Genomic DNA, 18,081 nt, shown 5'->3' on the forward strand with positions numbered 1-18,081 from the left:
CAGACTTAAGCCCAGAAGACAGCCTCTCAGATAGCTCTGAGGGACTTCTCCGAGGTGGCAAGGGAAGAGCCAGGATGTATAGGAGCTTTTGCAACAAAAACCAGGTGGTCAGGACATCAAAAGATTACTGTTAATTAAAGAAAACCAGACCTCTCAGGTTAATGAGTTTAGCGCTTTTCTCTGTACAAGATGCCAGAGTCAGGGCTCGTTGAAATCATTCCTTTGAAATGCACCTTTGCTATCTAGGGCCAGCATCCTGTTCTTTCCATTCCTGAATCCCCTCAGGGTGCACTGTCGAGGGCCGCTGATGTGGCTGAGGGGGCAGCCTATTTGTCTCCATCCTGAGAGCTCCCTTAGCGCTCACCGTTGGGGGTGGCTGTAGGGCTGAGATGGCTGCAATATCCTTTGTTTGCTGAAATGACAGGCAGCCATATCTTTGTCTACAATTTCCACCCCTTCTATTTAATGCTTATTTTGGTGATCCTATTTTTAACTTAACAGAGCCCTTCCTTGTTCACTTTTTGTTGTTCTCTTTTCAAAGCCCTCTCTTCTCATTTTATTATAGGTCACTTTGACTTTCTCAAGATCAGAAGTTTAAAGTTATATGTTTTCTGTTACCTGAGTTAGTTCTGTTTCCTAAAGGAGACTTCTTTTCCCTCTTATTAGTCTTTACTATCATTTTTTTAGGGCCTCAAGGGAGAGGAAAGATAAAAATATGTTCTCAGAACACCATCCTTGAAGCAGACATGCTCATGACATTTTTTTCCTCCGCTAGCTCTTTCCTGTGGGCTTCCTGAGGCCCCCAAGAACGGGATGGTGTTCGGCAAAGAGTACACGGTGGGGACCAAGGCTGTGTACAGCTGCAGGGAAGGCTACCACCTCCAGGCAGGTGCCGAGGCCACAGCAGAATGTCTGGAGACAGGCCTATGGAGCAACCGCAACGTCCCCGCACAGTGTGTCCGTGAGTCCTTGGGTAGGGGAGGCGGGGGGTGTCAAAGGGCTGGGTAATAAGCAGCTGAAAAGATTCCTGCAAGGAGCGAGCTAAAAATCCAGTAATGGGAAAACACATGCCCATGGAAGCTGGGGACTCAGAGAGCCGAGACAAGTGGGTACTGCCACCCACCAACTTGGGTTCCCATTTGAAATTGCTTCAAAGCATTGATAGACCATTGCTCCCTGAGATGTTTCCATAAACCATCACAGAACGTAGGAATGACTGGTCCACTTCCTTTTAGATGGAAAAACTGTCAGAAAGTTGGCATGAATGTCCTTTGATCACAAAACTCCAAAATAACAGAGATATACTTCAGTTTTAAGGCCAAAGTCACACACTGGCAGCCTAAGGGGCTATATCTAGTCTGAAGATACAAGGTTTTGTGTTTTTGTTTCTGTTTTGTTTTGGTTCTTTGGCCTATGCAGTGCTTTATTAAAAATTTTTGAATTTCTTCCCAGCATTTTAAAATCAGAAAATTTTACATAAAAATTCGTATTTCTAGCTTCTCTTGAAAAAGGCAGATCTGACCAATTGGAATTTGCAGTCTCACATCCATGGTCAACACTGACGGAGTGCCACCTCCCTTTCTTTCTTTCTTTCTTTTTTTTTTTTTTTATTTGGTGGTACGCGGGGCTCTCACTGTTGTGGCCTCTCCCGGTGCGGAGCACACGCTCCGGACGCGCAGGTTCAGCGGCTATGGCTCACGGGCCCAGCCGCTCCACGGCATAGCGGGATCTGTCCCAGACCGGGACACGAACCCGTGTCCCCTGCATCGGCAGGCGGACTCTCAACCACTGCACCACCAGGGAAGCCCTCCCTTTCTTTTTTTTAATTTGGCAGATCTGCCCACCCCAGCTTGCTAATTCCCCACCCGGCTCACTTCACTCATTGACCACACCTGCCTGGGGACAAACGGCTCTTGGATTCATCATTACTGCGTTACAGTCTCCCAGTCCCCAGCTCTGGGTTGTCAGCGTCTTCCATAATTAATTTATTAATCCTCCTCTCTGCTTTTTACCTCCCCAGCTGTGACCTGTCCCGACGTCAGCAGCATCAGTGTGGAACACGGCCGATGGAGGCTCATCTTTGAGACGCAGTACCAGTTCCAGGCCCAGCTGATGCTCATCTGTGACCCTGGCTACTACTACACTGGCCAGAGGGTCATCCGCTGTCAGGCCAATGGCAAGTGGAGCCTCGGCAACTCTATGCCCACCTGCCAAAGTAAGCCCAGGAGGGCAGGGTGGGCAAGTTTGGCACAGTGCCTACACCCTGAGCCGTCTCATAGCTGGGATGAATTGGGGGTGGGGGGGGGGGAGAAGAGGGGTATAGCCAGGGATTGCAGTGAACCTCCTTCTGATCACTTGCCCAGAACCAGGAGCCGGGGAGAGGCCTATTCCTTTAAGGAAGCGCTTCTCAGCATCTTGTCATCTTATTAAAAAGCTGCCTCTGTCCAGGTGAGCATCCACTAATTCATTTATTCCACATTCATACCAGGTATTGTAGAGGTATGAGGAGAAAAGGTTGTGGTTCCTGCCTACGAGGAGCTGAGAGTCTACTGGAGAGGCAGACAAATAAAGAAGCAAGGATAACAAAGTCTGATAAGACCTATAATGGGAGTGTGTATAGGGGGAATGAATATAGCGCAAGGGACCAGGCCACCTATGTGTGCCTGCCTCTTCTCCATTGTAAGTTGTTTTTCTTTGGTTCTTTAAGATAGTTTCAAAGGTCAGGGTCCCTGGGAAGCACCTCTGAGATGGAGGTTTGTTCGGGAATGGCCTTGGGATCACCACCTGGGGGAGGGAAGGGGAGGGGAGAGTGAGGGGAGAGGATGGGGATGGAGAGGGAGGGGAGGCAAGAGGAGGAGGAGAAATGGGGCTGGGAAGATGGGGAAGGTGATCTCTGTATCAGAGGAGGCCTCAGCTGACCCTGCAAAGAGCTCTGAATCTTGGTGGCCCTTCAGAATTATCACGTTAGGGCAGGAGGCCTTTATACTTCCACAATGACCAAACACTGGGTGCAGGCTGCCCCAGGAAGAGAGCATGGCCTTAGGTGGGAGAACTCTTTAACCAAGGCAGTCTGAAGAGAGCTCGCAGCAAGGGGTTGTTTGCCAGCAGCTGGGGAAAGAAGTCCTTCAGTCCTGAAAGGGGGTCTGAGTGGGTCAGCACAGCATCCACCAGTAGGGATATTCTGCTGCTGTTTACTGAATCACTAAAGATGTGATAGAGGAAGTAAGTGTTTGTGAAGGGACAGAAGGAGATCACTTATCAGGGCACAGGGGGACATTTCAGACTAGGTAGGAGGAGTGGTATCTTCCCAACACCTATGACCCAAGACACGGTTACCTTTGCTCATCCAAGTCCAGACTCCGAAGTGGAACCATGTATGTGACAGAGTAGGAGTCACGAGCGTGGCACAGCTTCCTTACAATGAAGGCACTCATGTCTCAGTGCAGCCGGGGGCCGTCCGCAGTGCTCTGTGGAGAACGAGTGTAGGGCTGCTGCTAGGCTCGGCAGAGAGCACAAGGGGATTGCCTGGCAGTGTCTGCCCTGGACGCCGAGGGGCACGTCACAGAGTCGCCATCTCTCTGGCGCCGTGGTTCCTAACAAGGGTGCACATCCAAAACCCCTGAGGAGTTTTGGTTTTCTTTAATACACGTGCTTGGGCCATATCTCCAGAGATTGTGAATCGTGGGTCCAGAGTGCAGCCTGGACATTTGTAAAGCTCCTCGGGTGCTTCTGGCGACACCTCCAGTTAAGAATCACGGGCCCAGCGCAACAGCACAGCAGTCACGGTGGCGACCCGTATTCTGGTCAAGAGTCCCATTAGAGTAGATTAAACAGATCTTATTTTTGTCATTATTATTGCTAATCAGAAGCAGCACGTGTCCCGTCTCTCGGGGCTGGCTTCCTGAGCATTTTGTGGTCTTTGTAGTCATCTCCTGTGGAGAGCTCCCCATCCCGCCCAATGGGCACCGCATCGGAACCCTGTCCGTCTACGGAGCGACGGCCATCTTCTCCTGCAACTCCGGTTACACGCTGGTGGGCTCCAGGGTGCGAGAGTGCATGGCCAATGGTCTCTGGAGTGGATCTGAAGTCCGCTGCCTCGGTAAGTGACCTCCCTGGACCTCTCCCGTCCCTTTTCCCCTCCTCAGGACAGGTTGGATCTTTCCAAAGCTGCATTCCAATCTTTGAACAGTACTGTTTTACCTACTGTCATAAAATGCTTAATCCAAACAGCGATTGGCATCTACCATAAGGAAAACCCTGAACAAGCGTCCCTTGGAGCACCTGAACGAATGAGAAGAACTTCAAGTCTGAGGAGACAAACCTTTGAGGGGCTCTCATTCTGATCAAAAAGACACCCCCTTCTTATTGGCCCTTGTATGATGGGTGAAGCCCCAGTCTCTGCCTCCAGGGACACTTTACAGAGACACATTCCTGCAGCACACCTAAAATACCATTTATATTCTTGGTTTTTCTGTAAGATCTTAGGGGAAAACCCAGACGAACTTTTTGACCAACCCAATATGTATTAGCAAATTTTACATACATATGTATACAAAAATACAATATTATATGTACTATATTATATAATAAATAAACATTTTTGTCATTAGCTTGTTTTATGACAAAAATATGTCAGTGTATGACAAAAGCATAAAAACCAACCTGGCTTACAGAGGACAGAGTTATCATTTCCCCCATGGTTAATCCAGTCCCTGCCTAAACATTAGATCCTAAAGTTCTCTCTTCTCTCACACCTTTCTTGGACCCCTCAACTCCAAAGGAGGGTCCCAGCTACACAGACCCAACAGCATAGACTGGACGGTCTGTTCCAGAGTGTACAGTTCTGCCTTCCCCCTGTCTCAGGCCTCTGTTAGAGACACAGTCATGAGTTATTTCCACACAGAGCCAAAAAATGCTAGTGGAAACACGAGAAATACACTCTACCTAAACCCCATTTAAAAAAAATAACTCACCTAGGTTTATATTATCTGTGTTCCTTGCCACTCAAGAAAGAAGGATAAATTTAGCTGAGCCACCTTGTCTTACATGGTTATTTTCAACACGACCAGACTTTTTTTTATTCCTTTTCAAATTCTTTTCCCATTTAGGTTGTTACGTAATATTGAGCAGAGTTCCCTGTGCTATACAGTAGATCCTTGTTGGTTATCCATTTAGAATATGGCAGTGTGTACACATCAATCCCAAACTCCCTAACTATACCCCCACCCCCACCCCGTTCCCCGCTGGAAACCATAAGTTCGTTCTGTCAGTCTGTAAGTCTGTTTCTGTTTTGTAAATAAGCTCATTCACAACTAGGCTTTGACTGCCTTTATGAGACCACGATGCCCTCCATGCAGTCGATGCTTTGGAAATGCTGGCTGATGAGAAAAAGAGGGGGACGATCCCAGAGGCAGGGCAGTAACAGTGATCATTTCTCACCCATGTACAGACACAGAAACTAAAGCTCAGAGATGGGTAGCCATTTGGAATGCAACCTTGGGATTTGGGGTTGCCAGGTCTTCAACACCACTTCTATCACGTCTAGGATTCCTGAAGTCAGTCCTGGATGCTGCAGTCAGGGGGAGGTGGGAAAAACGATGGGTGGTCCTTTTCCCCACCGTCCATGTCTCCCCCTCCCCTCATTTGACCAAGTCCCACCTTATTTTCTATAAGCTCGTCTCTTCAATTTACTCTCTTTTCCCACATCCCACCAAAGCTGGACACTGCGGGACCCCTGAGCCCATCGTCAACGGGCAGATCAATGGGGAGAACTACAACTACCGGGGCAGCGTGGTGTACCAGTGCAACGCCGGCTTCCGCCTGATCGGCATGTCTGTGCGCATCTGCCAGCAGGATCATCACTGGTCAGGCAAGACCCCTTTCTGTGTGCGTAAGTATGGTACCCACTCTCCCTAGTCACGGGCTCAGGTGCAACGTGGACTTTCTCTTGTGTTGTCTTGATTAGGTTAGCTAGAGGTTTTTGTATGTTTTGTTAATGTTTTTCAAAGACAATAATTACATCTGTTGTTTTCAGTTTTCTGCATCATTAATTATTGCTTTCACCTTTATTATTTTCTTCCTTGTGATTAACTTCTTTGTTCATTTTCTTGCTTTTGAATTAGGAATTTAGTTCATTTACTTTCAGTCTTTCGTTTTTATTGATTATTATGGATGTAAGTGTTTAAAGCTATAAAATTTCTTCTGATCACTGCTCTAATCATACCCCACAGATTATAAAAATTAGGGTTTTATTATTTCTCAGAAATTCTGTAATTTTGATATTAATTCCCCCTCTCGCCTAGAAGTTTTTTTTAAATAAAAGAGTGTGTGTTTTTTATTTCCATATGGAAGGACCTTTTTGATTTTTACATTGATATTCATTTCTAATTTATTGCACTGTATATAATATTTCTACTTCATGGAATTTACTGAGGCTTCCTTTGTGGCCTAATATTTGATCAGTTGTTATGAATGTTCCATGTGCATTTGAGAAGAAAGCGTATTAGTGTGTTAAGTTCTATATATAATCATAAGACGTCCCTTATTGATTTTGTTGTTTATGTCTTCTGTATGCTTACTTCTATGTTTGTCCACCTGACCTGTTTTGTTCTGAAATTTGTGTTTCAAAGTTTTCTTTTATTAATGTTCTTCTATTTTTTCTTACATTTCCCGTAGTTTCTGTTATGTAACAGTAATTGCTTTATTTGGTACATAGATATTCATAACTATTATATCTACATTGCAAATTGTGGTTTTAGCCTTTAAAAATATCTTCATTATTGGGCTTCCCTGGTGGCGCAGTGCTTGAGGGTCCGCCTGCCGATGAGGGGACGGGGGTTCGTGCCCTGGTCCGGGAAGATCCCACATGCGGAGCGGCTGCGCCCGTGAGCCATGGCCGCTGGGCCTACGCGTCCGGAGCCTGTGCTCCGCAACGGGAGAGGCCACGGCAGTGAGAGGCCCGCATACTGCAAAAAAACAAAACAAAACAAAACAAAATGCACAAAACTGGATCTGGCTTTGAAGGTGACTCGAACACAGACATGTCCCTGTCAGTTCCCAAGGGCCAATGGGCCAGATGTGACTGGACAGCCAGGATCCGTGCAGGTGGGTCCTACCTGGCCACTTGAAAACATGGGCATTCACCATCTGGGATCCTGTGATTTGCGCTCCAGGTGATGCTGGGTGCCCTGAACTTCACTCATGCCTAATTTCAGCCATATCTGTGTACACCCGCGCTATTACTGATCATGTTTTTCTTTTTATCAACTTGCTTTTTAAATTGAAGTAACTTCTTTAGCCTTTTGCTAAGCTATAATATCTATGAAATCATGGGTCTTACATGCTAGTAGTTCCTAATACAATAAAAAGAGGGCCCCAAACATAAAAAAAAAAAAAAAAAAAAAAAAAAAATCTTCATTATCACTTTTAGTATTTTCTAGTTTGAATTGTACTGCGTCTAATACTATTAGGCTTATGCCCCCTACTCTCATCCTTTGCCCATTTGCCTGGTATACCTTTAACCACCCTTTATTTTAGACTTTCTGAATCAAATTAGATGTGTCTGTTATATATATCAGGGAGTTGGGCCTTGCCTTCTGAGCCAGTTTGAAAATCTTTTTCTTTTAATAGGTTAGTCAAATTCATTCACATATATTGTTATAACTTATATGTTTGGTTTTAATTCTGTCATGTTTAATTATTATGTGTAAAATATAATACACATATTTCTTTCTTTCTCTGTATGATGTGTTCTCTTTGCTTTTTTTGCTTTGTTTTTTTTTTTTTTGTCATTTGATATTTAGGAAAGGTTGTTAACTTGTAGGTCCCTTTCCTGTAATCAGTGCATTGACATACCAGGATCCTTTTTCCATATGTTCACATTTAAGGTAGACATTCTCTTTCTAGCAGTGACTTTAGATCAATATTCCCCTGCTCCCCTCCTCTCCTCTCCATACGGCCTTGCTCTCTACAAAGGCTTGCGACAGAAGCATAAGAAATAGTTCTGCCTGGGTTTAGCGTTTATTTTTCTACTTACACGTAACTTAAAAGTTTACAGCATTGTCTGTCTTCTAGTTATGCTGCAGGCCTGGACTTCCTACAGTTTTATTTCTTCTTCTTGTTAGTCTGCATTTTTGGGATTTAGATGGTCACTGTTTATTCTCAGTTGCCTGGAAGTAATTCGGAAAATTTTTCACTTTCTAAAGTTCCATAAAGTGAGCCTTTATATAAAGTGCAGGTTTTGTTCTTAATTTTTGTAAGGCGGGTTTTTGTTTTTAATTCTTTTTCATTTGGTTTTTCATATATGAGATGGAACAAGGAAATAATGAGCCTTAACTCAACAAGCAATGCATGAAAATTAGTCTTAATAGTTTCTTAAGTATTAAGAAATGCTTTACAGAAAGGAACGTTTACAGAAAGGAAGACCTATCTATATTCAGTCGGCCTTCTAGATGTGTCTAAACAAAACATGTTTGGTTTAATCCAGGAAATGCAAATTCAAATGCCTTTAAGAAATTGACACAGAATATGTGTGAAAAGATTTGGGTCACAAAAAATAGGGAATGTTGGAGTCTGAAAAAATGGAGGATGTCTGCCGAACCTAAGATACTTAATTTTGCACCTGGTCCTTACTGAAAGGCAGTATAGTAAAGCATTTGGACACTTGGACCCTGGACCTAGATTGCCTGGGTTCAAGTTCCAGATCTAGCACTACATAGCATGTGGCTTTAGGCATGTTAGCTTATCTCACTAGGTCTCTTTCCTCATGTATGAAAAGCAGGTACCTCAGAGACTATTGTGAGGATTAATCAATAATGTGAAACGGTCAGATGCTGCTGTTGCTGCTGTGATGATAGTGTGGTGGTGGTGGTGGTGGTGATGCCACCTCCCTGTCACATTATAGAATCCAGGAGCTCTTGAACCAAGCTCCATTCTCTCCTGGAGCACAGAGTTTTAGGAAGTATCTGGAGTAGGACGGCAAGAGTAATAGAACAAATATTTAAAAGTGATTTTGCTCTGTGGCAGGTACTGTGTTAGCTGCCATCACCTATGGACTCAAGGCTTATGATATCAACCAGACTCTCAGAACTTTCCAGCCGCCCATCTACATTTCCTCAGTCAGCTCCCTTGTCCATTCCGCACAATTTCACAGCTAATTCACAATTTCACCTGCTTTCTGAACACCCGTATTCTATTTGTCAGCAAATAGCAAACAGTGAAGATGTCCTGAAAGCAGAGAAGCTAGGTTTAGAACTCAGATGAGCCACTTAGAAACTGTGCCTCTTGAGCAAGTCCCCAGACTCCTCTGAAACTCTCTTTTCCTATGAGGATAACGATGGTGCCTACCTCCCGGGGTTGTGAGGATTAAGTGAAATAATGCATATAGACCCCAATAATTATTAGCTAATCATATAATCTCACTTTCTACTGTGCAGAGAAAATAGAAGCCATCAGATAATAACCCCTTCCACTTCCTGCTTCCCTGGCTCGCACGTCTGTCCTTGTCCCTTCCCTCCCATCTAGAAGGAGGCCCAAGGCTAATCCCTCCATGGGTCTCTGGACCTCCTTCCCTTCTGCCTTCCTAGTAAGCTTAGTCTGTTTTCACTTCTCTCCTCTGAACTGTGGACCTTCCATTTCTATTAATTTCCCTCAGCCTGTAAGACCGAATTCAAGAAACCTTTCCTTAGTACCCACTTTGTGCCAGGTGCTGTGTTAGGTGTTGTGGGTAAAGATCAATTGAATGTGCCGTAGTCTCGGCCCTCAGGAAATCTGGGTCCAGTGGTGCATGTGCTCGAGGTCCAGTTAAGCCCCAGTCCAGCAGAACTCCTCTCTTCCTTCCCAGCGGTGTGTTTGCACCTGTATTCGTCAGGGCTCTCCAGAGTCTTGAACTCTCCCCATGGGTCTGTGACACTCCCACCTCCTGTGAGCTTAATTTACTGCTTTGCTGACCACCCCTCTGTGTCCTTTGCGGGCATTTCGGTCAACCTGCAGCTCAAAAGCTGGTACTCCTCCCAAAGGTTTTACTCCTCAACCCTCTTCTCTCGCTCTATACAAGTGGTTATTTTAGCCTTTGGGGACATGACCCTTTGTGAGTCTAGTGAGAAAATGGATCCTCTCCTAAGCTGATCGCAAACACCCAATATTTTGCATATAATTTGAGGGGATTCACAGACCCTATGAAACTTACCTCCATTCTCCCACCACTTCACTAACCTGGCAAAGTCCTGCTCAGCCTTGAGACCCAGCTCAGAGGGCATGCCATGCCCTCTGTGGACCGTCCTTAATCACTCCCTCCCCTAGCAGAGGGTAGGTGCCCCTCCTGGGCACCAGCCTGTCTCGGCACCAGCCATGGTGTTGTGACGGCCTGCATCCCTGCCTGCTTTCCTACTAGGCTGAGAAGTGAGCCCCCTGAGCTCCTTGCATATCATCAGTATGTAGCAGAGTGTCTCGCACTTAGTGCGCGGTAAACATTTAATGAAGAGCAAATGTATGAATCTGTTTTTAAAGCAACCCTGTTAATGCATATTGAAATCCTTACTTTACAGATATAGGAGCTGAGGTGTAGAGTGAGTTGTCCAAAGGAAGGAAAGGACAGAGCTGAACTATAAACCCTGGGCTGCTGGCCTCCTAGTGCATTCTCGTCCCACCACACCAGGCAGTCTTGAACCCCTGTAGTCCGTTATACCAGCACGCCTCTGCCCAGCTCTCTCTGCTAGGGTCAGGGATGCTACTGTTGGGATTTACATAAGAGAATGGGCCCAGAAAGACAGCAGACGTGGCCACAGCCAAAAGTGGGTCCTACTTGGCCTTGTTCCCCGACCTCCGTCCATACCATTTGGGTCTGGGGTGGGGTCCTCATAAATCCAAGTGTTGGGATAAGAAAGCACTCCTCATGGCTCCTCAACCGCTCACAGCTGAAAATCCAGAACCAAGGGAGAGGCCTCAAAGCCATCAAGTGGTAGTTCAACCCAAAGAGACTAGGTACCAGGCAGGTACTATACAGAACTAGGGATGAGGGAGCAGAGCAGAAGCCAGGCATGCATCCATTCATGGCTCACTCATATGTTCGTTCACTCAGCAAATATTTATCAAGCTCTTCCTGTGTGTCAGGCACTGATACATACACGAAAGATAGAGCAAGGAGCGAAGCAGAGTCCCTGTCCCAGGGAGCTTCCATTCAGGTAGAGGGAGACAGGCAATGAACACATGACGTAAGTGCAAAGTGTGCCAACTGCTATGGAGAAAAGCAGGGCAGGGCTGGGGGCTGGGCAGTACTGGGGAGGTTGTTTATCTGGTCGTAAGGGAAGGCCTCTCTGCTAGTGACATTTGAGGGGGCACCAGAGGATATGAGTGCAGGAACCAAGGGATGTTCCAGCCAAGAGGAAAGCAAGTACATAGGCTCTGGGGCAGGAACTTGCTTGTTCAAGAAAACTCGAAGAGACCAGCGCCACTGGGTGGAGTGAACTCCACTACTGGGAGGAAGTGGGGAAAGCCTGAGCCCTACAAGCACCAGAGCACTCTTCCTTCCCTGCCCAGGGTTGAACAAATTACAAAAGGAAACAGAGTCATGGGTGGAAGCCCAAATATCACTTTTATTCCTGATAAAGACTAAGTTGGAACCCATAGCTTAATGTGAGAGCCAAGTGGAATCTGCTAAATAAACCCCAGAACGGGGTGGATTCACACACAGTCAGAGGCAGCACTGCACTGGGGCAGGCATCGCTCCATTGCTGGGGAGAGCCTGTCTCTGGAGGAGTGGGGCAGAGCAGTGCTGCCCACAGCCCGCCGGGTCCCAAGAGGAGGAAGGCAGGGCTGAGCCTTTATTCTTCCCAAATTGCACAGATGGGCCGCTCCACGTTACCCGGGGCAGAGTAAGGAAAAGAGCAGAGAGAAAGGCCAGGAATTACATGAATTGAACTCCCTTCATGTGGAAGGAGTGGGGGAAGGGTTGTGCCCCCACTAAGAGCTCTGGTTCCCACTGGTCTGTCAGAGTGACCAGTCCCTCCACGCAGGCATGGTTAGCATTGACTCTGGCTCCGTCCAGATTGGCCCAGGAACTAGGCTGGGTCTGCATCACATGAGGGGTAGTCACCAGTGTATCTGGAGAAGCAGATGGAGTTGGGGAGCCAGGGGATAAGGGAGAGGAAACGGGGCGGGAGGGACAGAGAACGACGCTGTGAACCTAACACCCTGTGGAAGTCCAAGAATGACTTCTCTCGTGTTGTCCAAGCGGTGGACATGCCTTCAAAGAAAAGGGAATGTCCACACGCTGATTTCAGGGAAGCAGGATTTTGCAGCAAAAGAGACTAAAGTTAGACCTAAGGCTGAACTTCACTGATGGGTATGAGAAACGCCAGGTGAGGAGAGGATGGACTTTGGGGGATATGGAGTAACAGGAGGGCTCACCTCTCTTCTGTTCTGATTACAGCGATTACCTGTGGACACCCAGGCAACCCAATGAACGGCCTCACCCAGGGCAACCAGTTCAATCTCAACGATGTGGTCAAGTTTGTTTGCAACCCTGGGTATGTGGCTGAGGGGGCTGCTCGGTCCCAGTGCCTGGCCAGCGGGCAGTGGAGCGACGTGCTGCCCACCTGCCGAAGTGAGTCACCCTTCTCCCCTCCCCCACCACCAGTACCTCTGCCATCTGTGGTCTGTGACCCACAAGCGGAAGCCAGTGGATTCCATTGTGGTGCTACTTTGACCAAATGGGGAAGACTTGGGACAGAAAAGAACCATAAATGGGGGCTTTCTCAACCCCTAGATACAGCCACGTCAAATTTCTTCACTGGTTATGTAAAGAAAGCAAAGGACGTTCATCTTTCAACATAGAAATGGAAAACCATCTTCTGTTTACATTTCGCAGACCCAATAATTCACTATTATCATATAGAGCCCCATTCTTGATGAAAGAAAAAAACCCAAAAGCGTTCAAATGAAAAATAAAAAGCCAACAGTCTAGGGGTTGGGATGAAGGGGGAGGGAAGAAATGAAACCACGGACTCAAGAGGCAGACTCTGCGTAAAGGATATTCCAGCCCCATTCAGTCTATTTAGGAAACAGCTTCTAAAGCTTTTAAAGGCTGCTCACAGCAATGAAGGGTAGTGGAGCTGTCTGCCTCCACCCAAGAGTGGCCTGGCAGGCTAGTTGAGGTTTGAACGGAGAGTCAGACAGAGTGAACAGTGAGCGAGGCCAGCCCTGGTCTGGAGGTTGATCAAGTCTTCACAGCTGTAAGGTGTGAAGACTGAGACTCCCTCGGATGACGGCTCCTCCTCACGGTGTTTGGGGGTGCATGGCGATTGGCTGTGCAGTGTGTCACAAGTCATTTGTAACTGATATTAAAGAACCAAATTTTTCAAATGATGTTTTAAAATCATTAAAGATACATTCACAGCTAACCTTAACATTCCTTTCAACATTTCAAGGTGCCATTTTGAGTGAGACAAGGTTCTAGGGAACACAGGGGAAATTGTCGTGACCTTGAGTTGACCTTCCTTCCATCACCTATCCAGGCAGGAAGGAGCTGAGAACTGATGCTTTGGGATGTTGTTATCCCATGCCCCCTTCTCCTCAAGAACTGTGCTCTGTCTCCCCAACACAAGGTCCTGTCCTGTAACTTCAGCTCCCCCCGTCCCAGCCCCTTCCCGGGGTGCTGTACTCAAGAGCAGATCTTGGAAACAGACGGCTGGGTAAAATCCTTAGAAATGGTGGCCTCTGGTCCTTCTGCCCACCAGCCTATTCTCTACTCTGACAGAGTGACCTGCCTAAAATGCAAATCTGATCAAGTCGCTCCATGTTTATAAAACACCTCCCGAGACTTCCCACTGCCCTTAAGATAATAATAGTCTCCTCTGCTGGTTTAACGGGGCCCACAGACCTGGCCCAGCCTCCTGTCCAGCCCACTCTTCACTTCGTCCACCCCCAGCCTCAGCTCTGCATTGGGTCCCAGCCACACTGAACCTCTTCCGGAGTCCTCACACAGTGCCCTGTGCCCATACACTCCCCAGGGCACCAGACACAGTTTCCTCCAATGCATTCTTCTCTGTCCCCTCCCACCCTCTCTTTGTCTGGGTGATTTCTACCCAGTCATCAAGAGCCAGCTTAAATGTTGCTCCTTCTGGGAAGCCTTTCCTGCTCCACCCCCTGCACTGGGCTAGATGCTCTGCATTGTGCTTGCGGAACATTCTCTGCTGTCCCTATCAGAGCACTTATCAAACAGGATATTTGTTCATTTGTCCCTTTCTCTCTAGACCAGTAGTTCTCAATTGGGGATGATTTTACCCGCTCCCCTGTCCCAACAGGGGACAGATGTCGGAAGACATTTTTGGTTGTCACAACTGGAGGGTTTCTATTGGCATCTAGTGGACAGAGGCCAGGGATGCTGTTAAACATCCTACAATGCACAGGACTGCCCCCTCAATAAATAATTATCAACCCAAGATATCCTTCGTACCAAGGTAGAGAAACCCTACTCCAGATTGTAAATTCTGTCATATCCTTACTGCCTAGCACAATGCTTGGCACTCAGTATATCATGATAAACAACATGAATGAATAAAGGCTACTTACCTGTTTTGTGACTCCAACCGCTCTGAGCCTCAGAGAGGTTCATCAGAAGTTAAGACAGCTCACACCAGAAAAGCTTATCCAAGATTTTAAGTACTGGCCCTGCCCCCCTTATGATGCATATGAGATTCAGGTAAAATAATGGATGTGAAAATGTTTTGAAAGCAAAAGTACAGATCATCGGGCTTCCCTGGTGGCACAGTGGTTAGGAGTCTGCCTGCCAGTGCAGGAGACACAGGTTTGAGCCCTGATCTGGGAGGATCCCACATGCCGCAGAGCAGCAGGACCCGTGAGCCACAACTACTGAGCCTGCGCTCTAGAGCCCGCGAGCCACAACTACTGAAGCCCGCGCGCCTGGAGCCTGTGCTCCGCAGCAAGAGAAGCCCCCGCTCGCCGCAACTAGAGAAAGCCCACGCACAGCAACGAAGACCCAATGCAGCCAAAAATAAATAAATTAAATAAATTTGCTTTTTTTTTAAAAGTACACATCATGGGTTATGAATAATATGGTCATTATTCTCAAATCTCACTTGATTTTGAGTTAAGCTGCTTTGGAAACACTTCAGGATTTAAAAGTCAAATTTATCCCCCAGGATTAATCTCCCACTGAAATACTCATAAAAGTGGTTAAAACAGTTTCTAGAAGAGCCCACCCCGCTTCCACAGCTTTGCTGAGGGAGACATTGTATCAGGGATCTGCTCACAGAGAGGAGGCATCCCTGCCCTCAAGGGATTCGTGTATTCAAACAAATCACAATGGAGTAATCCAGGTTTGTACCGGGAGCACTGAGGAGGGAGAGGTTAACCAGTCTGGGAGGAGGTGGGAAGGCTTCTGCAGGGAGGTGATGTCTAGCTGGACATGGAAGAATGAATCCCTTAACCAGGTGATCAAGGTGAGGGCAGAAGTACAGCAGCCTCAGGACAAGCTCACCTTCCCAGGCAGGATCTCCTTTGTGTAGCCTGTCTTGGTCTGGAAATTTTGCTGTACTGGAAATACGTGCCTGTTTGGACTTCTGAATTCTCATTTAAAAGCGTAGGAAAATCCTCGCGTCCAGGTCTCTACATCTAATCATCCCGTTCCGTTGCAGTCATCAACTGTACAGATCCTGGGCACCAAGAAAACAGCGTTCGTCAAGTCCACGCCAGCGGCCCGCACACATTCAGCTACGGCACCACTGTGTCTTACCAGTGCAACCACGGCTTCTACCTCCTGGGCACCCCGGTGCTCAGCTGCCAGGGAGATGGCACATGGGACCGTCCCCGCCCCCAGTGTCTCTGTAAGTTGATGTTATCTACTCACAATGATCACCCGTGCCTTCTGACAGGATGGTCCATATCAAAGAACAGCCCTCCTCTGTGTGTGTGTGTGTATGTGTGTGTGTGTGTGTGTTCACGATGACAGTCACTGTGGCTGCTCTATGGATGTCACAGAGCATCTTGGGCCCTGTTGGGTTAGTTGCCACACCAATTCTCATGCTTTCTTTGTTCCTGGCTACAGGCTTATTCTCTTTCCTCTCTAGTGCTGCCACCAACCTCTTCAGCCTCCAGGGTTCCCTTCCTTCAGGGGTCCCGGCTGCCTAGCGGGACACTGTCTCCCATTTTAGACACTGTCTCCTTGCTTTTCCAGAAAGACAACACATGAACCCCTTTCTCTTGAAAGACTGAAGCAGAAATGCCACCAAGCCTGGAGGCGGACCGACCTGGATTTGAATTCGGGCTCTGCCACTAACATGCTGTGTGGTTTGAAAGAAGTCCATTAACCTCTCAGATCCTCCATTTCTTCATCTGTAACAATGATGCTAATGCCTCTTCCATAGGGTTATTAGAGGATTAAATGAGAACATTCATTAAAAGTGCCTAGTACAATATGTCTGGTATATAGTAGCTACTCAATAAACAATAACTGCTTTAACTGTAATTAGGAAAAAATATGGGGACACCATGTGGGGACAAAAAGGATGGGGGAGGCGCTCAGAATCCTGACATCTGGTGGCTAGCCTCACACATCCTCATCCTGAAGAGAAAATAAGTTCCTTGGGCTCCTGATCTCTTCTCTTGTGGCTAATGATGAACCTTGTGGGTTACTCTCTCCCCCCTCTTCCCAGTAGTAGAGGTGAAGATGCAGTCCCGAGGGACTGATGGGCATTGAGCTGGTGCCATTCAGTAGTCCTCTTATCTGTGGTGGGTCATACATATTTTGTAGGCCCCCCAGTCTGGATGACTCTGTCTTGTTATGCCCTTGTGCCTCTTGGTATGATAGGAGTCTGGTACACCTACTCACCTGCCCATATTTCACTTGCTTGAGGACCCCAACCTGGCCATCCAGCCCCATTTATGACTGACAAATCATCTGGGGTTGGAAATGGACAGCCACCTGTGTACAGTGGTGACAGCTGAGATTCAGAGTGCATGGTAGTTTCAAATTGCTGTATCTTCTGGTAAAATGAGGCTTTTATCATAATAAAGTGACCCTATCTATGTTAATTTTTTGCCCCAAAGCTTATTTTATCTGATGTTAATATTGATATAATTAATATATCATTACATCAATATTATCTATAATCATTTCCTTAAGAGGATTTAATCCACTTCCATTTTTCTTCTTTTTTTTTGTAGAGAAATATAATTCACATACCAGAAAATTCACTTTTAGAATATATAATTCAGTGATTTTAATATATTCACAAAATTGTGCAACCATCACCACTATCTAATTCCAGAGCATTTTCATCACCCCAGGAGGACAACATTTAGCAGTCACTTCCCATTGCCTACCACCACTCTATCCCCCAGTAACCATACTTTCCATCTGTGAATTTGCCTATTCTAGACATTTCATATAAATGAAATTATGTGTGTGGCCTTTTGTGTCTGACTTCTTCCACTTAGCATAAGATTTTCAAAGTTCATTCATGTTGTAGCATGTATCATTTACTTCATTCCTTTTTCTGGCCAAATATTATTCCATTGTATGGATATACCACATTTTGTTCATCCATTCATCAGTTGATGGACATCTGGGTTGTTTCCACTTTTTGGATATTATGAGCAATGCTGCTGTGAACACTTATGTACAAGTTTTTGTGTGACCATATGTTGTCAGTTCTCTCAAATATATACCTAGGATGATATTGCTGGGTCATATGGTAACTCTGTGTTTAATTTTTTAAGGTTCACTGTTTTCTGAAGTGGCTGCACCATTTTACATTCCCATGGGCACTGTATGAAGGTTCCATTTTCGCCATAGCCTCATGTACACTTGTTATTGTCCATCTTTTTTATTACAGCCATTCTAGCAGGTGTGAAGTGGTATCTCATTGTGGTTTTGATTTGCATGTCCCTAATGACTAATGATGTTGAACATCTTTTTATGTGCTTATTGGCCATTTGCATCTCTTCTTTAGAGAAATGTCTGTTCAAGTTCTTTGCCCATTTTTTAATTGGGTTGTTTGTCTTAATATCGTTTGTTTTAACTGTTCTTTATATATTCTGAATACTACACCTCCATCAAACATA

The 18,081-nt window shown here is 46.3% G+C and overlaps 1 protein-coding gene across 1 annotated transcript in view; it reads left to right on the forward strand.

Moving 5' to 3' along the window:
- CSMD2 (CUB and Sushi multiple domains 2) overlaps nucleotides 1–18,081 on the forward strand; it is a 621,436-nt gene that overhangs the window by 556,775 nt on the left and 46,580 nt on the right. The window contains exons 51-56 of the mRNA XM_007453867.1: nucleotides 776–961; nucleotides 2,021–2,215; nucleotides 3,926–4,099; nucleotides 5,717–5,890; nucleotides 12,428–12,601; nucleotides 15,654–15,842. Of these exons, the coding sequence (XP_007453929.1) occupies nucleotides 776–961; nucleotides 2,021–2,215; nucleotides 3,926–4,099; nucleotides 5,717–5,890; nucleotides 12,428–12,601; nucleotides 15,654–15,842 (1,092 nt within the window). The remainder of the gene's footprint in view (nucleotides 1–775; nucleotides 962–2,020; nucleotides 2,216–3,925; nucleotides 4,100–5,716; nucleotides 5,891–12,427; nucleotides 12,602–15,653; nucleotides 15,843–18,081) is intronic.

Source organism: Lipotes vexillifer, unplaced genomic scaffold, assembly GCF_000442215.2.
Source record: "Lipotes vexillifer unplaced genomic scaffold, Lipotes_vexillifer_v1.1 scaffold213, whole genome shotgun sequence".
NCBI classification, from domain to species: Eukaryota; Metazoa; Chordata; class Mammalia; order Artiodactyla; family Lipotidae; genus Lipotes; species Lipotes vexillifer.